This window comes from Peromyscus eremicus, chromosome 16_21 (genome assembly GCF_949786415.1).
Source record: "Peromyscus eremicus chromosome 16_21, PerEre_H2_v1, whole genome shotgun sequence".
NCBI classification, from domain to species: Eukaryota; Metazoa; Chordata; class Mammalia; order Rodentia; family Cricetidae; genus Peromyscus; species Peromyscus eremicus.
The window spans coordinates 2,139,677-2,163,341 of NC_081432.1; the positions used below are offsets into that span (position 1 = coordinate 2,139,677).

Genomic DNA, 23,665 nt, shown 5'->3' on the forward strand with positions numbered 1-23,665 from the left:
TCCAAGACAGCTTTGGCTGGAAAGAATAGAGGTATGTGCCTGGTGGTGGGGGCGCAGGCCTTTAATCCCAGCACTTGGGAGGCAGAGGCAGAGGCAGGGGCAGGGGCAGGGGCAGGGGCAGGGGCAGGGGCAGAGGCAGAGGCAGAGGCAGAGGCAGAGGCAGAGGCAGAGGCAGAGGCAGAGGCAGAGGCAGGTGGATCTCTGTGAGTTCAAGACCAGCCTGGTCTACAGAGTGAGTTCCAGGACAGCCAGAGATACACAGAGGAACAATGTCTTCAAAAACAAAAAAATAAAACAAGAAGTGAACCTTGACTGAGTCTTCATCTCCACCTCTGTGACCCCAACAAATCACACAGCTTCTCAGGCTTTACTTTGAAAATGGGAATGAATGAGAACTAAGCTTTTTGTTTGTTTATTTTTTGAGACAGCATCTCTCTGCATAGCCCTGGCTGTCCTGGAACTTGCTCTGTAGATCAGGCTGCAGCCCCAGCACACAGAGCCTCCCAGGGGGCTCTTCCCAGAGGTGAAGTGCGGGAATGTCCTTTTCGGTAATTCCCATAGAGAGATCCAGTAACTGTGTAAAACTTCAGGTAAGGGTGGAGGGCTAGAACAAGGCTCAGCAGTTAAGAGCTTATGCTGCTCTTGAAGAGGACCAGGGCTGGGAATGAAGCTCAAAGGCCTAGCATACACCAGTCTTTAAGGTCAAGCCCCAGACCAAAAAAGACCAGGATTTGGTTCCTAGCACTGTGGAGCTCAGTGACTCCAGTTCCAGAGGTTCTGATATTCTCTTCTGCTGTCTGTGGGCACTGCACTCATGTACACCCCACATACACAAATACATATAATTAAAATAAAAAGAATAAGCCAAAAAAAAGAAAACAAAAAAACAAAAAAAACAAAAAAAGCTGGGCGGTGCTGGCGCACGCCTTTAATCCCAGCACTCAGGAGGCAGAGCCAGGCGGATCTCTGTGAGTTCAAGGCCAGCCTGGGCTACCAAGTGAGTTCCAGGAAAGGCGCAAAAGCTACACAGAGAAACCCTGTCTCCAAAAAAAAAAAAAAAAAAGAATAAGCCATAGCCAGGTGGTGGTGGCACACACCTTTAATCCCAGCACTCAGAAGGCAGAGGCAGGTGGATCTCTGTGAGTTTGAGGCCAGTCTGGTCTACAGAGCGAGTTCCAGGATAGCCAGGGCTACACAGAGAAACCCTGTCTCAAAAAACCAAAACCAAAAAAAGACTAAGCCAGGCATGGGCGGTGCACACCTTTTTTTTTTTTTTTTTTAAGATGTATTTATTTATTATGTATACAATGTTCTGCCTGCATGTATGCTTGCACTCTAGAAGAGGGCACCAGATCTCATTACAGATGGTTGTGAGCCACCATGTGGGTGCTGGGAATTGAACTCATGACCTCTGGAAGAACAGCCAGTGCTCTTAACCTCTGAGCCATCTCTCCAGACCATTTTTTTTTTTTTAAGTTATTCTTTTTTTTTTTTTTTTTTTGGTTTTTCAAGACAGGGTTTCTCTGTGTAGCTTTGCGCCTTTCTGGAACTCACTTGGTAGCCCAGGCTGGCTTCGAACTCACAGAGATCCGCCTGGCTTCGAACTCACAGAGATCCGCCTGGCTCTGCCTCCCAAGTGCTGGGATTAAAGGCGTGTGCCACCACCACCCGGCGGTGCACACCTTTAATCCCAACCCTCAGGAGGCAAGGGCAGGCATATCTTCTGTGGGTCTGAGGCCAGTCTGATCTATATAGTGAGTTCCAGGCCAACAAGGATGACAAAGTAGTTTGAACACAAATATACCTTACACATACAAATTATATTGGTGCTGAGAATTAAACTAAGGGACTCCAGCACATTCTTTATCACAAAGCTACACTTCTAACTACGGCTGAAATTTTTTAAACTAATTTTTGACTGTGTACACGGATGTATGTGAGTATGTGCACCAGTGCCTAGCGCTCATGATCCTTCTGCTTCAGTCTTGGAAGTGCTGGGATTACGGTACCAGTCTTCTATCTAGATAATTATTAGCAGGGAAGAAGCTCTTCAAATGCATGTTTTGGCTGATTTTGTCTCACTCCTTGTTTGGTAGCAGCAAGTGGCGCCCTCTAGTGTAAAGCTCAAATGTAGCTCTTGTAGGGTTGAATCAGGGTTCTTCTCAACACTTGGCAGATGAGCCTAAGATCCTTCAGCCCTTGAGACCAGGCAGTAACACAGCTGTTGGCAAGGCGTGTCCAGGACCCGTCCTGAAAACTTGACAGCTCTCTTGGAACTATTATTATTATTATTATTAATTTATTTATTTTGGTTTTTCGAGACAGGGTTTCTCCTTGTAGTTTTGGTGCCTGTCCTGGATATCGCTCTGTAGACCAGGCTGGCCTAGAACTCACAGAGATCCGTCTGGCTCTGCCTCCTGAGTGCTGGGATTAAAGGCATTCGCTACCACTGCCTGGACTCTCTGGAACTCTTACAGTGACAGGGGCCTGCAGTTTCTCCTTTCTGGCTCTTTTATTTATTTATTTTGGTTTTTGAGATAGGGTTTCTCTGTGTAGAGCAGGCTGTCCGCGAACTCGCTCTGAAGACCAGACTGGTCTTGAACTCACAGAGATCCACCTGCCTCTGCCTCCCAAGTGCTGGTATTAAAGGTGTACACCACCACCGCCCAGACTTTATTTTTAATTATTACTTTATATATACGAATGTTTTGCCTTCTTGTAAGTCTATGCACGTGTCCCTGGTGCCTGGAGGCCAGAAGAGGGCATCAGATCGATCCCTGGAACTGGAATTATAGCCTGTTGTGTGCCACCATGGGTGCTAGGAGTTGAACCCGGGTCCTCCGTAAGGGTGCGGCAGTGGCAGGTGTTCTTAACCTCTGAGCCATCATCGATCCAGCTTTCTTTTTTTTTTAATTGAGATAACATCTTACTATCCAGGTTGGTCTGGAACTCATAAAGATCTGCCTGCCTCTGCTGGGATTCATGGGGTATGTCACCAGCTCCTCCCGTTCACTATAGTTTTCTATTCTTTGGCCTCGGCTCTCCATCCTTTACGCTCCTGCTCTTCCTCTTGTTCCTGCCTCCATGCTCTCTTCACACTGAACAGCTGCTTCCTCCTCAGCTGCCAGGCAGCTGGCCTCTGCCATTCAGTGCTGCTTTCCACACTGCCAGCTCAGCCCACACCACGGAAAGTCGGCAAGAAAAGATCACCAGAGAGGAGTCCCTAATTGGGCCCTATGTTCTGACACTGAGGAGGCAGCACTCCTGTGAGTGCTGTGAGCAACTTCCAAGTGAGCCCAATGCCTCTGCTTACATCCCCAGGGAAGGGTAGCACCAGTCACAGCAGCGTCTCTGCCAGGCCACTAAAGGTAGTGCTCTCTGCTGGGGATGTCTTTCTGGATGCTGTGAATGTGTGTTGCTCTGATTTGGTTGATAAATAAAACGCTGGATGGCCAGTAGCCAGACAGGAAGTATAGTATAGGTGGGACAAGCAGAGAGAATTCTGGAAAGAGGAAGGCTGAGTCAGGAGTCAGTTGCCAGCCAGACACAGAGGAAGCAAGATGACAAGGCAGAACTGAGAAAAGTGGCCGCAGGGCCGCGGGTGAGAGAGATTTGTCCTGACCGTGGGCCAGGTGGGACACAGGAAAACTTCAGTTACAGCTCCCTTTCTGGACTCCATGGAAATGGCAGAAGATCATCTATGCCTGTGAGAGCACAAAGTTCAGTACAAACTATTTGAAACAGCCCTGGCTGGGGCTCTCTACCTTCAGGGGCTGGAGCAATCAGCTGCGTTATTTCTTCCACACTGTGGAGTTTTCAAAAGAATGGAAGTTGGCAAAGAGTGGTCTGGCAAGCTTTTGATTGACAGACCTTCCTCTCAAGGAAGCCAGGGAAGGTAGGGAGAGAGAATCCAACAGGGCCAACTGGGGAGTCAAACTGTCCCATGCTCTGGCGTCTTGCTTGGGTACAGGAAAGTGATCAGAAGGGGTGCTTACAATAAAGACTTAAAGAACTTATTGATGGTACTTAATAACAATTTAAACAGTGCTTAGCACCCAGTGACCCAAGTAGGGTGCTTCAAGATTACAAGCACATGATAATTCTAAACTATGTCCTGCTAACTTTTCGTCTCCATTGTCTGTATTGGACAAGTGATTCCTTTATTTACCTACATCAGCTAGATACGGGCTTGCAAACCTTTGCTGCTACTCCTCTGTCTTTTGGACCTGAACTATATGTATTCTCTCAAAATCGACTAAGATTTGCACATTTCAGTGTGTGTGTGTGTGTGTAAGAGAGAGTGCACGATGTGGGTACATATGGAGGCCAGAGGACAACCTTGGCTGTTTGTCATTCCTCAGAGGATGTCCACCAGGTCCACCTGTCCTCTGCAGCACTGGGATCACAGGGGGATGCCGAGTTCTACGTTTCTACCTCCCTCTCTGCTCTTTCCATGTTTCCTGAGGTTTTCTAGAGCACTCTTTACCCTGCTCTCACCAGCAGTCAGCCGTTGGAGAGATGGCTCAGTGGTTAACAGCACTTGCTGTTCTTTCAGAGAACCTGGACTCGATTCCTAACACATCTGGGAGCTCATAACCACCTGTAACTCCAGTTCCAGGGGATCCAACATCCTTTTCTGAGGTCCACTAGGAACCCATGTGGTACAGATGTATACATGTAGATATCCATACACAGAAAATTAAAAAAAAATGAATCTAAGAAGTTTTTTCTGGGGTTGGAGAAATGGCTAAGTTTGGATCTCGTTACTCATGTATAGGCTGGGCGGATCACATGTGTCTGTAACTCCCGCACTAGGGTGCAGAGAGGATCCCTGGAGTTCACTGGCCAGTCCATCTGGAATCCCTGCTCACCTACCCAACTATCCAGATTCACTGGAAGAGTGTTTCAAAAATATGAAGTGTCTGGGGGAAGACCTCTGGATGTCAACCTCTGGCTTGCACAACCACCCATAAAGGCCAGTGCACCCCTCATATACATTAAAAAAATGAACAAGAAAATGTTGACTAGGTAGGCCCGGTGAGCGGCAAAGGATTTTACAGTCAAGTACTAAGAAACAAAGAGGGGAAACTGTACCACCTTTGAAACCTTTCATTGTTGAAAGAACACAAATTGCCAATAACGTTAACTATACAATTTTTTTTTTTAAATTACAGGGCATAAAATTAAATGTCCACCTTGGTTGTTCACGGCTAAAATTTGGAAGAGTAGGTCATTCCTAGTCTTTGTTCAAATGATTTGCATATATTATGCAAATACCCAGAACCCCTCGAAGAACGCCTACTCGGAGAAAGTCAATGATACACTCTTCTGGACCCTTTCATTGGCTTGCCTATCCCCTTCATTTGCATGACGTGATTTAATGACTGGAAAGCCCGCCTCCCTGAAGCGTTTACCTCTCCCGAATGGACGCCAGACCCGAGGCTCTTCCAGGGTCTATGTAAACTCCGCCCTCGACTACGTAATCCCTTCCGCTCGTCGCAGTTCTTTCAGTCCCCTCGGCTGAAAGCGTCGAGGGCCTAGCATCCTTTTCCTGCGTCTCTGCCCCTCATCCTTCCGCGGACGCACCACGCATGCGCCGCCTCTTTCTCCCACCATCCGTCGTGTAAATTCTGCGCCCCAACGGCCCGGCGTTCCGCCCGGGCTACGCGTCTCAACTGCCGACGCCAAGGCGCCTCCCTAGCCAACCGGCGTCCCGGCGTCTGTAAGTCCCTCCCCTTTATGCAAATAGCCTCCACACGGCCTTTATTTTTAAAGTAGGGGACAGCCCTGAAGCGCGGAGGGGTCGGATAGGAAGGGGCCCCGCCCTCTATGCAAATAAGGGGGCGTGTCCAGCCGCGGAGGGAGGCGGGAGGTGGGGGGTGCTCCCGGGGGCGGCGGTTGCCCGGATGGGCCGTTAGTCGGAGCCCAGCCGCGGAGTGAGCGAGGGAGACGGGAGGAGCCGAGCGCGGCGCCATCCGCCGCCATCCGCCCCCGCCCCGCCGCCATCCGCCCCGGGGAGCCTCTAAGCCCGGGTCCCGGACCCCCGCGCACCCGGCCAGGTGAGTCTGGGCGAGCCGGGTGCTGACGCCCTTTCCGGCGCGGGGCGGCGGCGACGGCGGCGGCGGGCCGGGGGAGAAGCTGCCATCAGCCGCCGCCATCTTGTCCTCCTGCCGCCGGCCCGCCCCTCCCCCTCGGCCTGCGCCGGCCGCTCCCAGGCCGCCGTGGAGGGCCGGGGGCCGACCGCAGCCCCGCAGCCCTCTCCTCGGGGCACGACCCCGCTCCGGGCCGCAGTTCCCCGAGGCCCTCCGCCGCCCGTGGCCCTCCCCTTTGAGGGTCCCTGCACACCACCGGACCCCTTCCTACCACCTGGCGTTCTTGGGGTCTGCGCCGAGTCACTCCCTTTCCGGAGCCCCGCTTTCATCCAGCATCTTTGCCTTTCTGCGTCCCCCAAGTCTGCCTTTTCATTTTTCCGGTTAGCCGTATCTCCTCCTCTCCCCCCTTTTCTTCCTGGCTGTCTTGACACGGCCCCCTTCTCAGCCATTCTTGCTTCGATGTATTATTTCCCTCCCTCCTTTCTTGTTGATTCTCCTTTTACTAATTTATGTTTGTCTGCTCTACGTCTTTCTGCCCCCCCCGTTTTCACCGTAGATTTCAGATTGGCTTCCTTACGTGCCTGTAGAGCAACCCCCATCTCCTTGTCTCTGGCCTGTGGTAAAGTTCTTTCCCCGATTTTGGATTTCATCCTCTGCCTGCATGCTTTCTTCCTATCTTCCATCTCTTCTTCACACCGTTCCCACCCACATATGAATGCCTGGTCGGTCTAGAATGCACTAAGATGGAGAGTTTGGCCTGCCTGGGGAGTAAGGGTTATTACGGAAAGAACTGACTGCTTATGGAGAGATTTCATGAGGACAGAAAATGAAGTTGGTTCTGGTTTTGGCTCTCTGGGCCCGTGGTTACAGGGTATTTTCAGGTTAGCTCCATAATGCTTTGTTTTTCCTTGCTTTTATGTAGGATACACCAGAGTCCACTAGTGTTTTTTCCACAAGCAGAATTGTTTCCAAGAACCAAGATGGGAGCCAGTTAAGGAGTAGATGGAGTGTTCTGCTCACAGGGGCTTGTCCAGCCTGAGAGTGTGTAGAGCCTCTGTTGTTTAGTAAGGCTTATTCCGGCACCAGGTCCCCGTCTGGCATGGCAAGCTCATAAAAATCTTTAACCTCCCAGCATACCTTCCTTCAGACCTCCCCAGATGGGACTTAGGGCTGCTGGGAATGGAACCTAGGACACAGGGCCCTGGGGCATGATTAGGGAGCTGCAGTCTAATAGGCTGGCAATCCTAAGTTCTCTTACTTGCTTGATGGAGTTGTGTACCTCGTTCTGGTTTTCTCTGGGGCTTGGACTTGGTTGTCCAATTTTATCATATATCTCTGATCATTGGAGGAGTGAAAGATGATTGCTTTTGGGATAATACGAGAGGCTGCTGCCATTTCTAAAGTGGCACAAAGGATAGAGCGTTTCCATCAGGAGGACACCATTGTTTTGTTTTCTTTGTTAGGATATGTCAGGGAGAAAGGAGGACTGGCTGTGGGAGCTGGGTGGATTGTGGTTGCTTAAGAGACTGTAGTAGTATACACAAGCTAGAGAGCCCCATATCTGGTCCCTGAAGAGTGAAGAGAGCCTCTAGGCTTTTGTCTGTGAAGGGGGCAGAAGTAGGCAGCAGTCTGAGCTGCCTACTGTCTGACCCACAGGCACCGGCTCGTTTTGGGGGAGGTGCCTGCAGGACCCAACGTACTCAATGAGCTTCCAGCGCAATGTCCGATCGCTCGGGGCCGACTGCCAAGGGGAAGGATGGAAAGAAGTATTCCTCGCTCAACCTGTTTGATACGTATAAGGGCAAGTCCTTAGAGATCCAGAAACCCGCCGGTGAGGGTCCTGCAAAGATGTTTGTTCCTAACGTTTGAAGGCTAAGCATGTGTGGGGTGTAGGCTTCTTCAGCAAAGGCAGCAGGCAGACCAGAGGAACACTGGAGACCTCCCAGTTTCGTCTTCAGTGCTGAAGGGAGTGCTGGGGGTCTGGGTAAAACACCAGTCATCCTCCTACAAAGGCGTGTTTTTGGTTCCTTGTCCTTGGACACGTAAGAATTGGAGGCAAAGAAGTGTGGATTTGCCAAGATCTGGGGCCAGCTTGCTCCGCGCAGGCTCTGGATCAACTATCCCACAGAGAAGCAATACTTACAATGTACCTCACCTTTCTTGGGAGAGCTGAGAGGTTATTGTTGAGTAATGGAATGGCTTCTGGGAGAAATTTGTAGTGAAAAGGTAGAAATTGGAAGATAGTCTAAATGCGATCTGTGGATGTGAGGCATTTTTGACCCTTTCTCTACCTTTTCTTCAGTTGCCCCTCGACATGGCCTGCAGAGTCTCGGAAAAGTTGCCATTGCCCGGCGTATGCCACCCCCAGCCAACCTTCCAAGCCTGAAAGCCGAGAACAAAGGCAATGACCCCAATGTCTCACTAGTGCCGAAAGACGGAACAGGATGGGCAAGCAAACAGGAGCAGTCCGACCCCAAGAGGTAGACAGAGTCCTGGGGGATCTAGAAGGATGAGTTTTAGCTTTGAACTTGAGACTATATTAAGGTGTGGTCTGTTCCAGACACATAAGAGCCAGAGACAAAGAGAGACGCACATTTTGCACCTAGTTTGTTAGATGCCAAAGAAATGAAACCTTAAGCTCAGACAGATGGAGAGAAAGCAGGAAGAAACAGAGCCTGTCTGATGACAGTCAGTCTGTCGTAGTATTTGTAGATGGCAGTGATAGACCAGTTAGAGAACTAAGGGAGAGGCATCTCACACTCTGGATAACCTTTCCATCCTGCTGTTCCCTCAGTTCCGATGCCTCAACCGCTCAGCCGCCGGAATCGCAGCCACTGCCGGCTTCACAGACGCCTGCCTCCAACCAGCCGAAGCGACCCCCAACAGCCCCAGAGGTGCCTGGAGAACTGGAGGGCGAGAGGAAGAGTGGGACGTAGTCTTCCCTCCTATGACCGTTTATTACCTTCCCTCTCCAGAACACTCCTTCGGTTCCAAGCGGGGTAAAGTCCTGGGCACAAGCCAGCGTCACCCATGGAGCACATGGAGATGGTGAGTTCAAGAGTGTTGGAGGTCTGGGCAGTGGTGGTACACGTCCTTAATCCCAGCACTTGGGAGGCAGAAGCACATGGATATCTGAGTTCAAGGCCAACCTGGTCTACAAAGTGAGTTCTAGGGCAACCAGGGCTATACAGAGAAACCCTGTCTCAAAACACAGACAAACAAAGTGTTAGAGAGCTGTGGGAGGCAGGAGCCCTGCATACCTTCAGTCAGGATCCTTGTTCTTTCCTCTAAACCTCATTCTCCAGTGTGCAGAGCCTCCCGCTCTGTGTCCATGCCCAGAAAGTGAACCCCTGTCTGATCTCTGCCCTCATTTCTACAGGTGGAAGGGCATCAAGCCTACTGTCGCGATTCTCTCGAGAGGAATTTCCGACCCTGCAGGCGGCTGGCGACCAGGACAAGGCTGCCAAGGAAAGGGAGTCTGCCGAGCAGTCGTCTGGGCCCGGACCAAGCCTCCGCCCCCAAAGTGAGTGGCTGCCTTATAACCAGAATAGTGACTTCCATGGAAGAGCTAAATGTATTACTTACTTTCCTCCCCATCATTTTTGATGATTCTACTTGCCCCCAATCAGTAGTGACTTATTTCTTTCCCCCTCTTTGCATTTTCCAAAATACAGATTCCACAACTTGGAGGGACGGAGGTGGGCGTGGCCCTGATGAGCTGGAGGGCCCGGACTCCAAACTTCATCATGGTCATGATCCCCGGGGTGGGCTGCAGCCTTCAGGCCCACCCCAGTTCCCTCCCTACCGCGGAATGATGCCGCCCTTTGTGAGTTTGCCTTTCCAGTCTTGAAGTGGTTTCACTAAAAGCCAGAGTATTACAGTTAGGATTTAGGCAGGGTGTTGGTGGTTCAAACCTGTAATCCCAGCACTTGGGAGGTAAAGAAAGGCAGTCAGATCTCTCTGAGTTTCAGGACAGCCAGGGCTACACAAAGAAACTTCGTCTTGAAAAACCAAAAAAAAAAAAAAAAAAAGTTGACCCCAGTGAGACGGGGTGGGAGGATGATATGTATGTATAAAGGGCTGGCCGGCTAGTTATCCCTCTTAGCAGCTATTGTTGGGCCCTTTTGCAGATGTATCCCCCGTATCTCCCATTCCCTCCGCCCTACGGACCCCAGGGGCCTTATCGATACCCGACTCCAGATGGGCCTGGGTGAGCAATCAGATTCTGGGTTTGTTACGGGGCAGTGTGGGGCTGTTTGGGAAGAAGTGGTCTTTACCTGGGAAGTTGTGTTCCGTTCTGTGCGTGATTCTACTGCAGGCCGTCTTTAACATGGTCTCTCTCCCCTTTTTTCTCCATACACAGCCGTTTCCCCCGTGTGGCGGGCCCCCGGGGCTCAGGGCCGCCAATGCGCCTTGTAGAGCCTGTGGGTCGGCCTTCTATTCTTAAAGAGGATAATCTCAAGGAGTTTGACCAATTGGACCAGGAAAATGATGATGGTTGGGCAGGTGAATTTGGATATTTGGATCTTAAAAAGTAAAATCTGATGAAGAAAGATGGGTCATGTGAGAAAAGCAGATGGGAAAGGGTAAAGGATACGTGGTAGATGCCTAATGCTGCAGAGTACCCAGAGGGGTGAGAACGACAGGACGTGGGGGGTAGTTGTTAGTGTTGTAGTTCCAGACTCTGCGAGATTGGAGCGCAGACTGCTTAGTTTACTTATTGTCCATTTTCTTTCACTTCAGGGGCCCATGAGGAGGTCGACTACACTGAAAAGCTCAAGTTCAGCGATGAGGAAGATGGGCGAGACTCTGATGAGGAGGGAGCTGAGGGCCAGTGAGTTAGGGCCCCAGAGGAGGGAAGGGGGCTCCGTTTTCCTAGTGTAACAGACTCCTAGAAGGGCTGGTTACAGCTGAGTTTGAATATACTGTGATTTGCCCACAGCAAGGATTCCCAGTCAGCTGCTGGTGAGGAACCTGAAACAGAGGGCAAAAAGGGCACCTCCCCTGGCAGCGAACCACCCCCTCCCAAGACGGCCTGGACCGAGAACTCTCGGCCTCCAGAAACGGAGCCAGCTCCTGCCACCCCCAAACCTCCTCCACCTCCACCTCACCGGGGACCTGTGGGGAATTGGGGCCCCCCTGGGGACTACCCAGTGAGTATCTACAACGAGGGGTTGAGAAGACTCAGTTGTGGGAGGCATCAGCTGAATAATTAAATAATAAGCAGTAGTAATAAGCTAGGGGAGGGCTGTGTCGTGTCTCAGGGAAGCTTGGGAACCTTTGGTTGTAGGGGAGTTGGGAGGTGAGTTGGGATGCTAGGAAGAAGGCCCACATGTTTAGGTCTCGAAAGGAGCAGAGTTGAGGATGAGGAATTTGTCTCCACCCAAAGAGACCATTAACTTTAAGGCCTGGTTCTTCCTCTTGATTGATTAATTAGTTGATTGATCTTTGAAAGAGGTGGTAGAAAGTATAACGACTGACATGCCTGGCCTGATGGGTCTGCCCATTGCCAGGATCGAGGGGGTCCTCCCTGCAAACCCCCAGCCCCTGAAGATGAGGATGAGGCATGGCGGCAGCGTCGGAAGCAGTCTTCCTCAGAGATCTCCCTGGCAGTGGAACGGGCCCGAAGGCGGCGAGAAGAGGAAGAGCGACGCATGCAGGAGGAGCGCCGGGCAGCCTGTGCTGAGAAACTCAAGCGGCTTGACGAAAAGTTTGGGGCACCTGACAAGCGGCTCAAAGCAGAGCCTGCAGCCCCACCCGTTACCCCTCCTGCCCCAGCTAGTCTACCACCTGCAGTCCCCAAAGAACTCCCTGCACCTCCAGCTCTGCCGCCAGCACCAGCCCCAACACCAGAGAAAGAACCTGAAGAGCCAGCACAAGCCCCTCCTGTGCAGTCCACCCCCAGTCCAGGTGTGGCTCCAGCTCCCACTCTGGTGAGTGGTGGTGGCACTGCCAGTAGCACCAGCAGTGGCAGCTTCGAAGCCAGCCCAGGTATGGAGAAAGGAATAGGCTCTGCTAGGTGCTTGGCTTGTGGGGATACTGCATAGCAGAGATGGGTGTCGTTGGAAGAGAGCCCTAGTTTTATTGAGTGAGCTGTGAGTGGTAGGAAAAGAAGAGTTGGGATATCTGGGAGGAGGATCTAAAACCGTTGGTGTAGACCCTAAAGTGGAGCAGAGCTCTTTGTGTTTTCTGGGAGTATCATAGGAATACTTGGGGCCTTGAAGTATTTTCCTGGGTCTTAAACAGGATGGGCATTAATATAGTTGGTATTTGGTTGGAAACTAAAGTGGGGTTTGGAATTTCTGGCATATTCTTTGACTGTTTTGATGGACCAAGTCACTCCGTCCTTCAATGCAGTGGAATCCCAAATGCCTTCAAAAGAGGGTCCTGAACCACCAGAAGAGGTTCCTCCACCTACCACACCCCCAGCCCCAAAAGTTGAACCCAAGGGTGATGGGGTTGGTCCTACTCGCCAGCCTCCCAGCCAGGGCTTGGGCTACCCCAAATACCAGAAGTCTTTGCCACCTCGCTTCCAGCGGCAGCAACAGGTGAGGTCAAGTTCTTTCCCTCTCGGGCTGGTGGTGTCTGCTCACCATCCTAAGAGCTGTCTTCAGGCCTGTGTTCGTTCACCTTTTAATTGTGTTATCACAGTCCATCTACTCCATGTTTTTGTCATGTCCGTGCCTTAACTTTTTCTCTGCTAATGCCTTGGTTGTAAGCTGTGGTAACCCCTCCCGTGCTGTCTTGTTCCTGGCAGGAGCAGCTTCTGAAGCAGCAGCAGCAGCAGCAGCAGCAGCAGTGGCAGCAGCAGCAACAAGGCACTGCCCCTCCTGCCCCAGTGCCCCCATCACCACCACAGCCTGTGACCCTGGGAGCTGTACCTGCCCCACAGGCACCACCCCCACCCCCCAAAGCCCTGTACCCAGGTGCTCTGGGCCGGCCCCCACCAATGCCTCCAATGAACTTTGATCCCCGCTGGATGATGATTCCTCCTTATGTGGACCCTCGGCTTCTTCAGGGCCGGCCTCCTCTGGACTTCTACCCTCCTGGTGTGCATCCCTCTGGTAAGGATCCATGGGGTGTTGGGGAGCTCCTTAGTGTAAGGAGGGGTACTGTCTTTGTATGACAGATTGCCTAGGTGGTGTGTCTACTTAGCGCTTCTGAGGTGAGGGTCTTGTGAGGATAGGCTTGGGGAAGAGGTAAACCGTGGTCCTTTGCTGGGCATGGTTTTTGTGGGGTTGATTACTTCATAGAAAGCTGTTGATTGTTTTCACAAGAGAAGGCAAAGCCCAGACTTAAGGAACGGGGTGCAGGTGCTGCCTGCTTACCCAAGGAAGGACTTTGTGGTGTGGAAGGCCTGTGACAGGATAGTTCTTTGTTTTCTTAGGTCTGGTTCCCCGGGAACGCTCAGACAGTGGGGGCTCAAGCTCAGAGCCCTTTGAACGGCATGCACCCCCTCTGTTACGTGAACGGGGCACCCCACCAGTGGACCCCAAGTTGGCGTGGGTAGGAGATGTCTTTACCACCACACCCACTGACCCTCGCCCTCTTACCTCACCTCTGCGCCAGGCAGCAGATGAGGACGACAAGAGTATGAGGTGAGTGGCTAGGAAGGAAGTGTGCCATGGGTTACCTGAGGTGACAGGGAGTCACGTGGGAGGGGTGTCCAGGTCAGAATGCACTGAGTGCTCTCCCCACCCGCTGGTGCGCATTCTCATCTTGACAAACTTCTGTTTCTCTTCAGGAGCGAGACTCCTCCAGTACCTCCGCCCCCACCTTACCTGGCTAACTATCCAGGTTTTCCCGAGAACGGAGCCCCTGGGCCCCCAGTCTCTCGATTCCCTCTGGAAGAGCCAGCTCCCCCAGGACCCCGTCCACTGCCCTGGCCCCCAGGCAATGATGAGGCTGCCAAGATACAAGCTCCACCACCCAAGAAGGAACCCCCCAAGGAGGAACCGCCACAGGCGTCAGGACCAGAAGCAGGCAGGAAGCCCACCCGTGGAGGTGGAGGTGGAGGCCAAGGCCCACCCCCACCACGCAGAGAAAATCGTACTGAGACTCGCTGGGGCCCTCGCCCGGGCAGCTGTCGTCGTGGAATCCCTCCAGAGGAGCCAGGTGTCCCTCCTCGCCGAGCTGGGCCTATAAAGAAACCACCACAACCTGTGAAAGTCGACGAGCTGCCTCCTAAATCCCTAGAACAGGGCGATGAGACCCCCAAGGTTCCAAAGCCCGATCCACTCAAGACAGCTAAGGGGAAGGTGGGCCTCAAGGAAACCCCACCAGGTGGGAATCTTTCTCCTGCACCTAGGCTTCGGAGGGACTATTCCTATGAAAGACTAGGCCCTACATCTTGCCGGGGGCGGGGCCGAGGCGAGTATTTTGCCAGAGGAAGAGGCTTTCGGGGGACCTATGGGGGCCGAGGTCGGGGAGCCCGGAGCCGAGAATTCCGAAGTTACCGGGAATTTCGAGGAGACGACGGGCGTGGGGGTGGTGCCGGGGGACCAAACCACCCCTCTGCTCCCCGAGGACGCACTGCCAGTGAGACACGGAGTGAGGGTTCAGAGTATGAAGAAATCCCCAAGAGACGCCGCCAGCGTGGCTCTGAAACAGGCAGTGAGACCCACGAGAGTGACCTGGCCCCCTCTGACAAGGAAGCCCCCCCACCCAAGGAGGGAGTGCTTGCTCAGGTCCCCCTTGCCCCACCACCACCAGGAGCTCCCCCATCACCAGCCCCAGCCCGATTCTCCACTGCCCGGGGTGGTCGTGTCTTCACTCCAAGAGGAGTGCCATCCCGTCGTGGCCGAGGTGGGGGGCGGCCCCCTCCTGTTTGCTCAGGCTGGAGCCCTCCAGCCAAGTCCCTGGTTCCGAAGAAACCTCCAGCAGGTCCTTTGCCCCAAAGTAAGGAGCCTTTGAAAGAGAAGCTGATTTCAGGGCCTCTGTCCCCCATGTCTCGAGGCGGCAACATGGGTGTGGGCATGGAAGATGGGGAGCGACCCCGACGGAGGCGACATGGCAGGGCTCAGCAGCAGGACAAACCCCCTCGATTCCGGAGGCTGAAACAAGAACGTGAAAATGCCGCCAGAGGAGCTGATGTCAAGCCCCCTTCCCTAGCCCTTCCGGCCTCTACCCCTGGGCCGGAGGAGGCTCTGGCAACAGTCGCTGTTCCCCCACCTCCTCGCCGCACAGCTGCTAAGTCTCCTGATCTGTCAAACCAGAACTCGGACCAAGCCAATGAGGAATGGGAGACTGCATCAGAGAGCAGCGACTTTGCCAGTGAGCGCCGGGGTGACAAGGAGACTCCCCCAGCAGCACTTATGACCTCTAAAGCTGTGGGGACTCCTGGGGGCAGTGCAGGTGGGTCTGCACCAGGCATTTCAACCATGTCTCGCGGAGAGCTGAGCCAGCGAGCCAAGGATTTGAGCAAGCGGAGCTTCTCAAGTCAGCGGCCAGGCATGGATCGTCAAAACCGGCGCCCAGGCCCTGGGGGCAAGACTGGCAGTGGTGGTGGCAGTAGTGGAGGTGGTGGTTCAGGCCCTGGGGGACGGACCGGCCCAGGACGAGGGGATAAGAGGAGCTGGCCCTCTCCCAAGAACCGAAGGTGGGTAAGGGTAGATTGTTAAGTGTGTTATGGTTGCTGGGGTAAGGGGGTGTGATAATAAGGGTGGGTACTAGGGAGTTGGGAACCTATGGATACATCAGGCATCAGGAGGCACCATAGTTCCTCCACCTTGCTAAGGGCAGTTAGTAAGTGAAAGAGTTGGCAGTCCCCATGCATGCTTTCCTGCTCTGGTGTCTCAGTGTACCTTTGTAAACAAAACTTTGAAAGGGTTTTATCAGGGGAGAGGACAGGATGCCAGTGGAGAACCTAGAAAATAGATGCTTGACTTGTAGGGACAGAGTAAGAGTTTAGTGAGCCCTGGAGCTGATGCTCTGCTTTCTCCAGCCGTCCTCCCGAGGAGCGACCCCCGGGGCTCCCTCTGCCTCCACCGCCCCCCAGCAGTTCTGCTGTCTTCCGCCTGGACCAAGTTATCCACAGCAACCCTGCTGGGATCCAACAGGCTCTGGCCCAACTTAGCAGCCGCCAAGGAAATGTAACTGCACCAGGGGGGCACCCAAGGCCTAAGCCTGGGCCTCCCCAAGCCCCTCAGGGCTCCTCCCCTCGGCCCCCAACCCGTTATGACCCCCCGAGGGCCAGCAACGTCATCACTTCTGGTAAGCTGGAGGCAAGCAGGTGGGAATGACTCCATCCCCAAAGGTCAGGTGCTGGAGTGGGAAGCAGAAGTTTGGCCTGGGGGCCCTGTTACTGGGTTCAGTGGTGAGCAGAGTTGGAAGGACTGGGAGGTGGAGTTGGGAGAGCAAGCTAGGGTCAGTGGTAGAATGAGGTAGATGCTGACAGTTTTCCCCTTTTCCCCAGACCCCCACTTCGAGGAGCCAGGGCCGATGGTGAGGGGGGTGGGCGGGACTCCCCGGGACTCTGCCGGGGTTAATCCCTTCCCCCCGAAACGGCGGGAGCGGCCTCCCCGAAAACCGGAGCTGCTGCAGGAGGTGAGGGATGGGGCTGAAGATTGGGCTTCATTGCACTCCCACCTCTGAAGGTCCTTGGTTATGCTTTCTGTGTACTTTTTGCGTTGTTAAACTCTCCTCACCCCAGATTCTCATTAGCGATCACCACTTGTCTCCCATGTATGTCTCCCCTGTTGCTGCTGATCCTCACTCTGCCCCGGCTTATTTGTGTTTTGCCCTTGTGGGTTTTCTTCCCTTTAGGAATCTGTGCCAGCTTCTCATAGCTCTGGATTCTTAGGCTCTAAGCCTGAGGTCCCAGGCCCTCAGGGAGAATCCAGAGATTCAGGCGCAGAGGCCCTAACTCCCCACATATGGAATCGTTTACATCATAGTGAGTAAAGCTGGTGGAGGGGACAGACTGGAATGGAGGGCGGGGGGTGTGAGGTAGCCTTAGAACTGTTTTATCACTGCCTGCTTCATGGTTGGTGTTCTCTAGCCACAAGCCGAAAGAGTTACCAGCCTGGCTCCATAGAGCCCTGGATGGAGCCCCTGAGTCCCTTTGAGGATGTGGCAGGCACAGAGGTGAGTGGGCACCGGGAAGGAGGTGGCAGTGGTTTTGTTGAGTGCTAATTGTGTCTCTTCATCTGTTGGTGTATGTGTACCTGTCAGGTGTTTCTGCTCTAACTTTCTCCCCCCCCTCCCCCCCAGATGAGTCAGTCTGACAGTGGGGTGGACCTGAGTGGAGATTCTCAGGTATCATCAGGTCCCTGCAGCCAGCGAAGTTCCCCTGATGGAGGACTTAAGGGGTCAGCAGAGGGACCCCCCAAGCGGCCTGGAGGACCCTCACCCCTGAATGCTGTTCCTGGTGAGGGTACATCTGGCTCTGAACCCTCTGAACCTCCTAGGAGACGGCCACCTGCTCCCCATGATGGGGACAGAAAGGTAAAAGACTTGGCCCTGGCTTTGCCTTTCTTTGCCCGTGTGTTGTGGGATTTCTTGGTTTGTTTCTCTGTTACCCACCATTTACACTTTGTTGTTTCCCAATCTAGGAGCTGCCCCGGGAGCAGCCTCTGCCCCCTGGTCCCATAGGCACAGAACGATCGCAGCGCACAGACCGAGGCCCAGAGCCAGGCCCCCTCCGGCCAGCCCACCGACCTGACTCTCATGTTGAGTTTGGCACTACCAACAAGGTCTGAACGGGCTGAACTTGGACATATCCTGGGTTGGGCACAGAGAGGATTGGCAACTGGGATGGAAGTTTGAATTGTGATGATCTCCTGCCCCGTGTTACAGGACTCAGACTTGTGCCTAGTGGTAGGAGACACTTTAAAAGGAGAGGAAGAGTTGACGGCATCAGTCCCAGAGGTGCGTGGTTTGGTGGGAAGGCCTGTGAATTTTGATGGAGATAAGTAAGAGTGATAAGCATCTAGAGCAGCGGTTCCCAACCTTCCTGACGCTGTAATCTTTAACACAGTTCCTCATACTGCAGTGACTCCAACCATAACATCATTTCCCTGCTACTTCATAACTGTAATTTTGCTATTGTTAAGAATGGTAATGTGGGGGTTGGAGAGATGGCTCAGAGGTTAAGAGCACTGGCTGCTCTTCAGAGGTCCTAAATTCAATTCCCAGCAACCACATAGCAGCTGACAACCATCTATAGTAAAATCTGACTCCTCCTTCTGGTGTGCAGGTGTGCATGCAGACAGAACACTGTATGCATAATCTTTAAAAAAAAAAAAATCAACCGGGCGGTGGTGGCGCACTCCTTTAATCCCAGCACTCGGGAGGCAGAGCCAGGCGGATCTCTGTGAGTTCAAGGCCAGCCTGGTCTACAGAGCAAGATCCAGGAAAGGCGCAAAGCTACACAGAGAAACCCTGTCTCGAAAAAAACCAAAAAAAAAAAAAAAAAAAAAAAAAAATCATAGTATAAATACCTGATATGGGACCCCTGTGAAAAAGTCATTCAACCCTCAGAGGGATCACAACCCACAGGTTGAGAACTGCTGATCTAAAGTGTAAGACTTCCTTCTTGACAAGGCTTCTTTTGGCCAGGCCATTCCTATATCCAGAGACTGGGAGCTGCTCCCCAGCGCTTCTACTTCAGCTGAGTCACAGTCCAAGAGCCTGGGTTCTGGGCACTGTGGTCCAGAGCCCAGCCCTTCAGGTCAGCGCCTGTACCCTGAGGTCTTCTATGGCAGCCCTGGACCTCCCAGTTCCCAAGTAAGTCTTGTTTTTCTTCATTTGCCCCTTTGTACTTGCCTTTTTCTTTTCCTTGAAGCAGGGCCTGACACTTAGTACATAGACCAGACTGGCCTCAGACTCTGAGATTCACCTGCCTCTGCCTGCCAGGTGCTGGGATTAAAGATGCTCCCTACCCAAGCCGGGCAGTGGTGGGCACGCCTTTAATCCCAGCACTTGGGAGGCAGAGCCAGGCGGATCTCTGTGAGTTCGAGGCCAGCCTGGGCTACCAAGTGAGTTCCAGGAAAGGCGCAAAGCTACCCAGAGAAACCCTGTCTCGAAAAACCAAAAAAAAAAAAAAAAAAAAAAAGATGCTCCCTACCAACATGCCCAGCATAAAATGTTTTTGGTTTTTAATTTGTGTGTTCCAAAAATGCATGTGCTGTATCTGCAAGCAGAGGTCAGAGGACAACTTTGTGTAGTCCTCCCTCCACCTCTACACGGATAGGTTCCAGGTTGTCAGGTGTCAGCTGCAGGTGACGACTACCTGCTGAGCCATCTTTCCTGCCCTAAAGTTGGTTAATTATAAAACATTTCATTGTATCCATTTTTCTTTTTCCTGCAGTGGGTAGGATGGGTGAGGTTTTTTTTTGAAGTTCAGGGATTTGTTTTTGATGGCATGTGTTAGATTTTCCATTGCTTTGACAAAATACCTGAGAAAAACCTGTGGTTTTGAAGGTTCTTTGTGGTAGGAAGGACCGAGGTGGTGGGGTGGCATGGTAGAACCGATCAGTTACCTCTTGGTGACTAGAAAGTATGAGGGAGGGTTCTTTTAATTTTTTGGGTTTTTCGAGACAGGGTTTCTCTGTAGCTTTGCGCCTTTCCTGGAATTCACTCTGTAGCCCAGGCTGGCCTTGAACTCACAGAGATCCGCCTGGCTCTGCCTCTCGAGTGCTGGGATTAAAGGCCTGCGCCACCACCACCCGGCTTCTTTTAATTTTTTAATATTTATTTAGTCTTGTTCTGGAGAGCTGGCTCAGAGGTTAAGAGTACTGGCTGCTCTTCCAGAGGTCCTGAGTTCAGTTCCCAGCAACCATCTGGTGGCTCACACTATCTGTAATGAGATCTAGTGCCCTTCTGCTGTGCAGGCAGACATGCAGACAGAATACTGTATACATAATAAATAAACCTTAAAAAATATTTATCTTTCTGGGTGGTAGTTGGTAGTAACACACCTTTTAATTCCAGCGCTGGGGAGGGCAGAGGCAGGTGGATCTAGAAGAGCAAGTTCCAGGCCAGCCAGAACTACATAGAGAAACTTTGTTTAGAAAACCAAAAAAAGAGATTTTTATGTGCATGAATGTTGTGCTTGCATTTGTCTGCACCATGTGTATACAGTGCCCATAGAGGCCAGAAGGCACTAGATCCCCTTGCAACTAGAGTTACAGATGGTTGTAAGCCACCATGTGGGTACTAAGGATAGACCAGATGTTCTGGAAGAACCGCCAGTGTACATTTCTCTAGCCATTTTTTTTTTTTTTTTAAGATTGGGTATGTGCACATGATTGCAGGTGCCCATGGAGGCCAGAGGTGTCTGATCTCCCTAGAGCTAAAGTTGTAGATAGCTGTAGTGCCTGTTCTTAACAGTTGCACCATCTCTCCAGCCCCAGCCCATGCCCTCTTCTCATTTTATTTTGAGGCAGGGTCTGGCTAAGTTACCAAACTAGACTTGAGCTCACTCTGTATAGCATAAGCTAGCCTTGAACTTGATGGCTGTCCACTTTGCCATCAGCCTTCCTAGGAACTGGGATTCCACTAGGCTCCTTTGTTAACTTTTTTACGTCTATTCTGTCCAGGCCCTTGGCCTCCGGGATGGTGCTGCCCACTTTGAAGTGGGTCCTCTCCCCTTGACTACCCTCTCTCTCCTGAGACATCCAAACACAAGTGTACTTTTTTGTCGCCTATGTGTTTCTCAATCCTGTTGACAACAAGATTATCCATCACACTGTGCTGCTATATGTATCCAGCCCAAGTTAGCTTTCCTTGACTAAAGATAATGGAACTGCCTCCACCTTGCTGCTCTGCACAGGTCTCTGGGGGTGCCATCGACTCTCAGTTACATCCCAACAGTGGAAGCTTCCGTCCTGGGACACCCTCCTTGCACCAGTACAGGTAAAACTAAGATACCTACAGACCTCCAAAGGGTCTGTAGAGATAGATTCCAGGGGAGAGGGTACCAAAGAATAGATTAAGGCATCACTCAAACTAAGAGAGTAACATCTCGCTAACTTCTTTTCAGGTCACAGCCCCTGTATCTACCCCCAGGTCCAGCTCCTCCCTCGGCGCTGCTCTCTGGGGTAGCTATCAAGGGCCAGTTTTTGGATTTCTCAGCGTTGCAAGCCACAGAGCTGGGGAAGTTGCCTGCTGGAGGAGTTCTCTACCCTCCACCCTCCTTCCTCTACTCTGCAGCTTTCTGCCCCAGCCCTTTGCCTGACCCACCCTTGCTTCAGGTATGAGGTGGGCAGCTGCTAGGGTAACAGAGAGGGTGCTCTTGGGGGACTTGACCTGGTCTGGTCTCTCCTGTAGCCCAGGAGAGCCTGGGACTCGTCATGTAGCCCAGATCACAAGTGTGAGTCATCACACCCACCTGGGAGTTGACCTTTTTCCCATTTCCCAACAGGTACGCCAGGATCTGACATCCCCTTCAGATTTTTACTCTACTCCTCTACAGCCTGGTGGTCAGAGTGGCTTCCTTCCTTCAGGGGCCCCTGCTCAGCAGGTATCTTTGACCTCCCACTCCTGCCTCTGGCTTAGTTTGGATTTTCCCACATGCCTTCCTGCCCTAATGGGCTCACTGGGGTTTCTTGTTGCAGATGCTTCTACCTGTGGTAGACTCACAGCTGCCAGTGGTGAACTTTGGCTCCCTGCCACCAGCGCCACCTCCTGCTCCACCCCCTCTTTCTCTGTTACCTGTGGGTCCTGCTCTGCAGCCCCCCAGCCTGGCTGTACGGCCCCCACCTGCTCCTGCTACTCGGGTCTTGCCTTCACCTGCCAGGCCCTTCCCCACTAGCTTGGGGCGAGCAGAGGTAAGGTGTAAGGAAGAGTGACAGAAATGAGGCAACTTTCAGGTGGAAAGATTCAGTATTGCAAGTTGAATGGGTTTTAAAAGATGGCAAGGTGGGAGGATTCAGTCTGTCCAAAAAGAGGGAGAAGGGGTGAATTGATTCAGACAGGAAGTTCATAGGGCGAATTATTTTATCTTCAGCTTCACCCAGTAGAACTAAAGCCTTTCCAGGATTATCGAAAGCTGAGCAGCAACCTTGGTGGTCCTGGGTCATCTCGGACTCCCCCAACTGGAAGGTAATCAGGAATGGGGTATAAATTATTCGTCCTCAGGGATTTTCTTTGACACCAGGGCAGGTTTTGGGCTTGCCTTGACCAAATTTCTTCCCTTAGGCCCTTCTCTGGTCTCAATTCCCGTCTCAAGGCCCCACCTTCCACCTACAGCGGAGTATTCAGAACTCAGCGCATTGACCTCTACCAGCAGGTGAAGGAGAAAGCCTGTGACCCCAGCCTTAGCTCAGGTTCCCTCCTGACCTCCTGAAGGATTGCTAACTTACTCTTCCACATGTACTGTCCTTAGGCCTCCCCACCAGATGCCCTGCGCTGGATGCCGAAGCCTTGGGAACGGACAGGGCCACCTTCTCGAGAAGGGCCTCCCCGAAGAGCAGAGGAGCCTGGGTCCCGGGGGGACAAGGAGCCTGGATTGCCCCCACCCCGCTGAGGGAATTCCCCTTGACCCCCACCCCCGGGGCTTGTATATAGATTATAAATATATAAGGGGGAAGGGGTGGATGGGGAGGGGTTGTGGGTCTGGAGCCTCACTTCCCCTCTTCTCTTCCCCTGGTCCCCTATCCCTGGGGCTGTTTGTTAAAAAAGAATAAAAGAATTTAAAAAAGGGGGGGAAAGTTATTTGGTGGGGGGTAGTTAGCTGTAATGTTCTAGAGTATGTTGCTTAGTGATGTGTGCAGTAGATTCAGTGAGAACTATGTACTTCAGTTACCTGTTGATTGCTTCAAGGTTCCAGAATTAGGAATTTTGGCTGGGCTCAGTTGATGAGATCTACTTGTACCAGTGGGGGTCAGTGCATACCTGTCTTAGGGTTTCTGTTGCTGTAACCATGCAGCTCTTAGAAAGGAAAGCATTTAGTTGGGGCTAGCTTACAGGTTCAGAGATTTGGTTCACTATCAGCATGGTGAGAAGAATGGTGGCACATGGGCAGACGTGCTGGAGGAGGAGCCACGAGTTCTCCATCTGGATCTGCAGGCAGCAGGATAAGAGCCACTCAGCTAGAGCATCTGAAATCTTAAAACACTCCTTGCCACACTACCTCCAACAATGCTACAGCACATTCTACTCGCTGTCTCCCATAGGCTTGTAGCCATGTCATAATGCAGAAATGTGTTCAGTCCACTTAGTCTCAACTAAAAGTCGGGTCTTCTGAGGTTCATGCTGTCTCTTAACCTCCTATAAAAATCCAAAGGCAGATCACACACCTCCAACATAAAAGGGCATAGAATTTCCAAGAGGGGACATAGCAAGGAAATACTGGACCAAAGCAAGAATGAAAACCTGTTCAATAGATTCTAAACTCTGCATCTCCATGTCTGATGTCAAAATGCTCTTCAGATCCTGTCAGCTTTATTGACTACAACTTTTCTTGGGCTGGTTCCATGCCCTGTTAGCAGCTTTCTTCAGCAGGTATCCTATGGCTCTGGCAACTCCAAAATATTGAGGATTCCAACACAGTCCAGGCTTCAACTTCACATAGTGACCCCTCTGATCCTCCATGCAAAGATGTCCCAGATACACGTCATGCTTTCTCTAGC

The 23,665-nt window shown here is 52.1% G+C and overlaps 2 protein-coding genes and 1 non-coding gene across 4 annotated transcripts in view; 2 read left to right on the forward strand and 1 right to left on the reverse strand.

Annotated features, from left to right (window-relative positions):
- Window positions 1–5,747, reverse strand: part of Ncr3 (natural cytotoxicity triggering receptor 3) — a 20,509-nt gene extending 14,762 nt beyond the window's left edge. Inside the window, 1 exon segment of the mRNA XM_059282040.1 lies at window positions 5,415–5,747. The gene's annotated coding sequence lies outside the window, so the exon portion shown is untranslated.
- On the forward strand, window positions 5,634–22,708 carry Prrc2a (proline rich coiled-coil 2A). Of its 2 annotated transcripts, none has more exons than XM_059282039.1 (31): window positions 5,634–5,722; window positions 7,749–7,923; window positions 8,395–8,572; window positions 8,887–8,986; window positions 9,068–9,140; window positions 9,472–9,615; window positions 9,767–9,918; window positions 10,223–10,302; window positions 10,456–10,598; window positions 10,836–10,926; window positions 11,035–11,245; window positions 11,606–12,083; window positions 12,450–12,640; window positions 12,850–13,156; window positions 13,480–13,690; window positions 13,837–15,690; window positions 16,036–16,304; window positions 16,507–16,637; window positions 16,857–16,986; window positions 17,092–17,177; window positions 17,304–17,537; window positions 17,645–17,785; window positions 17,889–17,960; window positions 18,651–18,818; window positions 20,866–20,948; window positions 21,076–21,286; window positions 21,457–21,555; window positions 21,650–21,862; window positions 22,042–22,136; window positions 22,233–22,323; window positions 22,420–22,708. In XM_059282039.1, the coding sequence occupies exons 2-31, from the start codon at window positions 7,812–7,814 to the stop codon at window positions 22,558–22,560; spliced, it is 6,489 nt and encodes a 2,162-aa protein (XP_059138022.1). In that variant the 5' UTR covers window positions 5,634–5,722; window positions 7,749–7,811; the 3' UTR covers window positions 22,561–22,708. The 2 variants fall into 2 exon arrangements, with proteins under 2 accessions (XP_059138022.1, XP_059138021.1); XM_059282038.1 differs by lacking the exon at window positions 5,634–5,722 and adding an exon at window positions 5,896–6,059.
- On the forward strand, window positions 8,092–8,222 carry LOC131893985 (small nucleolar RNA SNORA38). Its single transcript, XR_009374780.1, has one exon. It is a non-coding gene; the product is annotated as a small nucleolar RNA SNORA38 (small nucleolar RNA).
- Window positions 22,709–23,665: the final 957 nt, after the last annotated feature.